The sequence below is a fragment of the Limulus polyphemus genome, unplaced genomic scaffold (assembly GCF_000517525.1).
Source record: "Limulus polyphemus unplaced genomic scaffold, Limulus_polyphemus-2.1.2 Scaffold2382, whole genome shotgun sequence".
NCBI classification, from domain to species: Eukaryota; Metazoa; Arthropoda; class Merostomata; order Xiphosura; family Limulidae; genus Limulus; species Limulus polyphemus.
In genome coordinates this window covers 171,776-179,960 of record NW_013667992.1, presented here as the reverse complement: position 1 = coordinate 179,960, position 8,185 = coordinate 171,776, and the positions used below count along the sequence as shown (strand labels likewise).

The following is an 8,185-nucleotide window of genomic DNA, read 5'->3' as shown; positions in this document are numbered from 1 at the left end:
CTAATAAATATCCTAGTTTTTTTTGTAACGATCCTACACTTTTTTTTTTAACCTTATTAACTGTGATTGATCACACAGCACACCTTACTATACTGGTCAAATTTTTTTAAGGGCATGTAAAAGGCTATCATTCAATTAAACCTGATAATGTTATGTATCATATTTGGCTAATTTATAATCAATACTACAGAGTAATATTTAATTTTGTAAACAAAAATAAACAAATTTTAGTAGAGTAGTCTTGTGAAAACTTGTAAGGAGAAATCCAAGGAACAGTATCAGTCATATTCTCAGCTTGTAATGGGTTTTGTAATACATTGTATATATTATATTTTCATGTACGACAATTTAGGATTAAAAATGTAATTTAAACCTAAATCGTTGTATCTGAAGATATCTATCATATTAAACCAAGAGTAGTTTGGAAATACAAAATAAGTTGTAAGTAAGAATATTAGCTCATCTCAAAATAATTGACTACTTGAATGTAAGCAATTACTGAGCCCAATGCTTATCAGTTAGCAAGTCCCCTCAAACTTTATAGAAACAGTAAACCTTTTAAGTTAGGTAGGAAATATTTATTAACAATATGATATATGCTATGCTTGGTCATGTACATTTTCCATTGTCTGGCTAAAAACGTTTAATTGTCCAGTTCGACTGATTCCCTTATTCACAAGTAACTGCACTGATGAGCTATAAATTTGTACAATTCTCAGATTTTATGCTCTCATACATAAATCTGGGCATTAGTGCAAAAACATTAATTCTAGACTAACCTTTAACAACAATCAACTTATCACAGTCACCTATCAATGGATAAAATAATATACTCTGGCTTTTCTATTAGTGAAGACAGGTCTACCCTGATGGAAGCACTAGGTTTTATCAGACTTTCTGAATCCGATTTTGATGCTTTATACTCTAAATATGTATATTTTTTTCCATTATCACAAAATAGTACACGTTATAGTGCATTTCTGAAATATAATATTTTAAAATCTTAACACTTCAAGTTATATAACATATCGTAGTTATCTATTCTTTTTTTTTATTATTATACACACACAAATAACTCCAATTTATTCAAGTAACATTTAAATACGTGTGTAATATATGGTGATTGATATTAAAATGAGGAAAGACTGACAATTTTAGAAACAAAGACAAATTTATACACCATAATCATCAAATAAAGTAACAAAAATATCCAACCAACCTTCCAACAAATCCCTAGCTAGCCCTGGGTCAGCAGCTGTCCGAGCAATAAATTCTGAAAGGACGGAATCCATCAGGAATGTTTCACCATCTCTAAAGTTATCCAGATGAAAGGATAATTTTTTTTAACAATTCATCAATTTACAACAAGATTAAAATTAATTAAGATACTTTTGATGACATACAAGTAATAGCATCTCAGTTAAAAATAGAAATGATCATTAGTATGAAGCTGCTCCCTCCCAATTTAGCAATCTCTACATTTTTTGTATTAAAATGTAATTCAAATAATACCTACTTCTGGATGGAGAACGAGTGTCTCCCAGTACATTTCCTATTACAATCAGGAAGTTAAGTAGACTGAGTAACCCTTAACAAACATTATGAGGGTTAAAACATAATATGAAAAAATGGTAAAGTGTGTAGGCACAACATCAAGTCAATAGATCCAGTGATTTACAGAAGTAATGCAATAAATTTATAGAATTCTTAATGAATGAGAATTTTGATAACATAAGTCGTTTTACAGGCAAGACAAAGTTTGAGGCAAGGGCCAGTGCTCATCCTATCAGTGAAACCCCTTTGTTTCTGTAAAAATCAAAGAAAGAAAAAAATAGTTCTACATATACACCTTGACTCGTCTAGTTAAAATAGTTCTACATATACACATTGACTCATCTAGTCAAGATAGTTCTACATATACACATTGACTCATCTAGTCAAGATAGTTCTACACATACACATTGACTCATCTAGTCAAGATAGTTCTATGAATACACATTGACTCATCCAGTCAAGATAGTTCTACATATACACATTGACTCATCCAGTCAAGATAGTTCTACACATACACATTGACTCATCCAGTCAAGATAGTTCTACACATACACATTGACTCATCTAGTCAAGATAGTTCTACATATACACATTGACTCATCTAGTCAAGATAGTTCTACACATACACATTGACTCATCCAGTCAAGATAGTTCTACATATACACATTGACTCATCCAGTCAAGATAGTTCTACACATACACATTGACTCATCCAGTCAAGATAGTTCTACACACACATTGACTCATCTAGTCAAGATAGTTCTACACATACACATTGACTCATCTAGCCAAGATAATTCTACATATACACATTGACTCATCTAGTCAAGATAGTTCTACATATACACACTGAATCATCCACAAATCAAACCAACTCACAGGCTAGTTAGGACAGCACCTGACACATACGTACAATGTGTACCATCTAAAAGTCCAAGTAAGCCAGATAGCACAAGTACACAGATCTGGTAAAGAAGACTACTGGACCAGAGTGATAACAAGTAACAAAAAGAGATAAAACACGGCTATGGCTGGAAGCTCGTAATCCACAACAAAACACACAACATCAAACACATACAAGCCACAAGAAGAATGGAATGTACAGGTAAAGAAAATAAAAGATGAGACTAAACTGGAATAAAGGAATCACTATTGTAGTAAACACAACATCTACAATACAGAAAGTAAGGTAAGGTTGGTATTATTCTGAACATGTTCAGATATGTGGACTCTTTCTACTAGTTACAAAGAATGACAATTAGCTCATTATCCATCCAGAAAAACTACTACAAGTTTGCATTTCTTTTTAGTCACTATTTGTAACCAAATTTTACATGTAGTCTTACAGTTCAGGAAATATTTCAGATAAAAAGCTTAAGAAAAAAAAAATTTAAATAACTATATATTAAATTCTTGACCTTTCACACACACACCTACAAAACTAGAGATCAAACAATATCAACTTTCTGCATCATTAACGGACAGTGACAAAGTACACGAAAGTTCCTCATGCAGAAGGGTGGGGTCTTTCGAGTTGGCATCCAGGAAATGCACTATCTTACTTCTCAAAAACAAAGTTATTATCCAACTACACATACATGGATAGGACTTTCACTCTCCTATAATTAACATGTGCAACTACATGAAGATCACCCTGGAACTCTTCCAATCTAGCTACTTCACTGTGTGGTTTTCTTCAATAAAAATATATCGATATCCCACATGTAAAACTAATTACTGACTCTACCTTCAATTAAAAAATAACAGTCACCAAGAAAAAAGGGTTATCAAATTATAATTCTAAACACCTACATCATACAAATAACACCTAACACTAGCATGGGCACAAGAACAATTTAAAGATCCAGATAAAATTATTATCATATACTCTAACACTATATTTTCTATATTTAGAGTGATACAAGTACTGTAAAGCAAAATAAAAAACTAAATATTACTCAACTAGCTCAAGCACTATGAAGAAAAGAATCTCCTCACCACATTGAAAGAAGTTCATGACATAATTTAAAGTTTGTGTCAGGAAAACATGGTCAGTGTAGAGATAACAGAGTAAAGTAAAGAATATTTAAAAAATTAAAATGGAAAATTGAAACAAAGAAGTAAGAAACAAACATTAAAACAAAGTATACAAATAAAATGTTAAAAAAAAGAAAATTAAAGCATCAAATACTAGGGACAATTACAAAAAAAAACAAAGATAGAAGTAATAAATCCATAGAATCAAATAATTTGCATACAAAAATACAAATAAAATAATAGCTTGTTTTCTTACTTCTTTATTATGTTAGAAGCACTTAAGTAATAAAAATTCAATTAAAGTATATTAGTACAAAAATTAAGCTATAGTTTTCAAAAACTTGGAGTGACTTGGTGCACATTGTGATTGATAGCTTGTTTATTCAAGAAAAAATTTGATTGCTTTTGTATCTTATTATTCATATACACTAGTAGAGCATGTTTGGTTGCTTTTGGAGAATATTAAGTATTATTATTACTATTCAAATCTACAAGTGTTTAATTATCAACAGTTATAAATACTCAACAAGTGCCAAGTTAAAGGGACAAAGGAGAATTTGATCTGGGAATACTTATTGGAGTACAGATAACCCCCCAGAAGAAATTAATACTACAATATTTGCATTGAGTATGATACTGCACTGATCTAACAGCTTCCACAAATTGGCATAATAATATACACATGTATAGCATGATCATATGATTTAAATGGTAGCATGGTTAGTGGAAAACCACAGTAAATGAAACAAACTGTCAGATATTAGAAAAATTAGTCTCACACTGTCTTCTGGCAGAAAAACAGGTTGACAACATCTGCATGATCCCAAAACTTCCAATTCCCTCAAGGATACAGGGGATTAGGAAACTATTTAACATATACTGACCTTGGGAGATGTTGAAATTAAGCTCTTGATTAAGCAACTTTTGACAACTGTCCTTTCGATGTAGTTATCCATTTTGTATAAAATTATTGTTGATTTCTAATCAATTTGATGACCAGAATATCTCATATTTAAAAAATGGCTTTGTGTGTGTTTCCACACTTAATGTCTTTTTTTTTATGTTCATTACTTTAAAATGAAAAAGGTAAAAAAGGAAACCTTTGTGAACTCATCAACCTGTTTCATAAAATTATATATTTATATAGTTGGCCCAATTTGTAATATGTAAATTAACATGATAAATTACAGGATTAATAGGAGTACAATGTAAAAAAGTACATAGTAAATGTCCGTATCTTATGATCTTATCTTAACCTTTAGATGGCTGTAATTACATATCTGATACCACCCTAAACTATATAACTGTTTGCATTCTGACTGGGTTTTATTTGTATGTTTTTTAATTAATTAGTAATAACATATGGGTTGAATTATAAGTGTATTGGCCCACTTTAATTGATACATTCTTTGTTAATGTTCTTGACAAGTTACAGCTTATCACACATTACATCTACATATAACTTAAGGGCAACAAGGGACCTTTCAGTCAATCTAAGCTATAAAATTAAAATAAGACACACAAAGCCAGCCCTTATCATTTCAATATTTATCAAGCTTTCCCTTAAACTCCCCCTAAATTAACTGCAACCACTGCATCTGGGATCAACCCATTCCAAATGACAATCATGCTGTTTGAAAGACAAAGTTGTCGTAGCTGAAATGACTCCTACCCTGTTAAAATTTATATTTGTGTCTACTAGTTCTATCATTCTCATCATTAGTTATGAAAAATGATGATGCATCAACACTATCAATTCCCTTAACAATCTTAAACACCTCAATCAGATCACCTATAACTATTCCTTTTTTAATAGCAAACAATTTCATAGATCTTAATCTGTCCTTGTATGACAGCATTTCCATTCCACATATCATCTTGATAGCCGTTCTTTGAACCCTTCCCAACAATTTAATGTCCTTCCTAAGGTAAGACACCCAAAATTGAGCACAGTACTCCAAATGTGGTCTAACCAATGAGATACAATGAAATTATAAACATTTTAGACTTGTATTAAATTCCTCTATAAATAAATCCTATTTGCTCTACCACTATCAACAGCACACTGCTTGAATGGCTTAAGAGACTGATCAACCACTACACTACTGTTAGAGTTATTCACATCAAAATTATACTTATAGTTCAAATTACAATATCATATCCCATCTGCATTACCTTGCATTTATTATAATTAAAAGCCAGCTACCACTTATTTATCCAACCTACTAAATAATCCATCCTAACATCTTACTTACCATTAATGTACTTAAAGAAATTTTTACTATTAATCTTTGGATTTTCAAATAACTTTTTCCTACACTTCTTTCGATTTCCTATGTTCCTGTATCATATTCTATAATTCTCTAAATCTCCCATAGCAGTCAATTTAAACTTCTTAAATTTATAATGCTTTTCTTTAATTTTATCCATTAAACCATTTGTGAGGAAACCTGACTTTTTTACTTGCATCCACTTTTTTTAAATTAAGGAACATGCCTATGTATTGACAGTAACACTTTTGTTAATTGTTTTGTCATTTCTTGTTAATTTTATATTATTAAAATAGCTGAGTAACAGTAGTAACGTGAAGAATAACTGTTTTAACTCTCCACTACAGTGCTCTTCTCACTGCACCGTGAACATAACATCGTTCTAATATTAAATATAAGTTATAACTTCTAGTACAGTAATTCAATGTCAACGTACAAAACTAAAACGTAGAAGATAAAAGGTTAATTCATTAAAAGGCACCATTATATCAATAGTATAAGTAGTAATTGTGATAATCTAGTCCTGCAACTATACAAGTATAAATTATTTCTATTAGTATTAAAAAATCCTAATTCAACTTTCAAGTTCAACTCTTCTTTTTCCTTAGTTAATCGCAAAAATAATGCATATAACACTTAGCAATCACTAATCGAAACTACTGTATCATACTATTAGTTAAAATTTACGTACCTCCTTAAAAATTATTGATAAACTCTTTTATTCTTAATTTAAACTCTTTGAAAACTTACTATCGAACTCTTCGTAACCTAGTTTACAAATTGCAGATGAACAAAACTGAGAAAACAGTGACATCTTGTGTTTGAAATTATCTCAGGTTTGAAGACGAACATCAGGCTTTCCATTAATCATTATCTATTTTGACAATATTCCACCTGTTTAGTGTGCATTTTAAACAATAAGCTATTCCATTGTTGTTGTTTTGCACAAGCTTAGGTCCAACTCTGAACATATTTGTATTTCCAAATCATAAATATATGCATAGTTTTTTTTCTTTGTTTTTCCGGACTCATATCCGAATATTTACATTGTTTAATTTATTACATTCTTTTCAGTTAAATGTCTTCAATCGCATACGGGTAATTTCTGTGAGTGTGTTTGTGGTTAAGTATAAAGCTACATAATGGGCTATCTGTGCTCTGCTCACCACTGGTATCGAAACGCGGTTTCTAGCCTTATAAGTCCGCAGATATTATCGCTGTACCACTGGCGGGCAAATTGTGTGATTTGCGAGTGAAACTATTTAGTTTTTATTACAAATCAAATGTAATAAATTGTTTCTGTAATCATTATTTTTGTATACTTATTCCAAATGAATGCTATACATATTCTATGTTATAAGAACCCATAAGTGAAAGCAGGGTATAATATGTCATAATATATCAACTACACTACATCTACCATACTGAATGCCGAGAGGTCTTTCGTCCAACAGAAAGGATCATCAGGCTGATTTGAATACAACGTAAACCGTAGTGGTCTAGGCGATACATAAGTCTCATCAATTTTCAAGAACAACGAGTGTTACGGTGTGAACCAGATTAAAGCAAGTGAATTATTTTTACTCTTTTTTTTTTTTTTCAGCACACTTTGCCAATATATTAGTTTCTAACATATGTTAAAACCCAAATAACATATTCGCTGAAACTGTGTCTTAAACTTTAAACCTATAATTAACCAAAATTATTCAGAAATAAAATTCAAAACTATTCGATAATCTTTGGAGGGGGGGATAGTGATAAAAAAAATTTCGCATAAGCTAAATTTCTGGAAAACAAAATGACGCTTTGGAAATTTTTAATCCTCATACAACTGAAAAAATGATTATCTCAAACAGTTTTGTAATATTATGGGATCGAAGTAACATTAGATATTTATATTCTTAAAAATAGTTAGTGAAACTTAAAGAAATATTTTCTTAATATTGCTATTGTTACGACAGCGGAAGTCATGCGACGCTGGGAGCATGCGCGCTGGAGTTTCTAGAAGGATCGTGACTTATCGGGCAACATCACAAATGTCCCAGCGTTTGCTAGATGCCCTCTTTTTTAGTATATAAGCCAGAGATATATTGAAGAGAAATAATTGATAATCGAGTCAAGCGAGCAGTAGCACTGTAACTAAAGTGTGTGAATCGCTGTGAATTATAGCGTGTGCTTATAAAAGTAGTTAAGTTTAAAGTGACTGTGGAAATTAAGTGTTTTACAAAGTTTGTAACGAACAAGAATAAACTAGTTTTATTTAAGAAAGGACGTTTATCGCTGAAGTTTCTCGGAAAGAATTTTTACGGGAAATTATCAAACAA

General features: G+C 30.9%; 1 protein-coding gene across 1 annotated transcript in view; it reads right to left on the bottom strand.

The window, feature by feature from the left end:
* LOC111087615 overlaps positions 1-7,294 on the bottom strand; it is a 13,846-nt gene extending 6,552 nt beyond the window's left edge. The window contains exons 1-2 of the mRNA XM_022394876.1: positions 7,282-7,294; positions 1,220-1,311 (exon numbers count right to left, since the gene is read on the bottom strand). Of these exons, the coding sequence (XP_022250584.1) occupies positions 1,220-1,292 (73 nt within the window). The 5' untranslated portion in view covers positions 1,293-1,311; positions 7,282-7,294. The remainder of the gene's footprint in view (positions 1-1,219; positions 1,312-7,281) is intronic.
* Between the last annotated feature and the right edge of the window lie 891 nt (positions 7,295-8,185).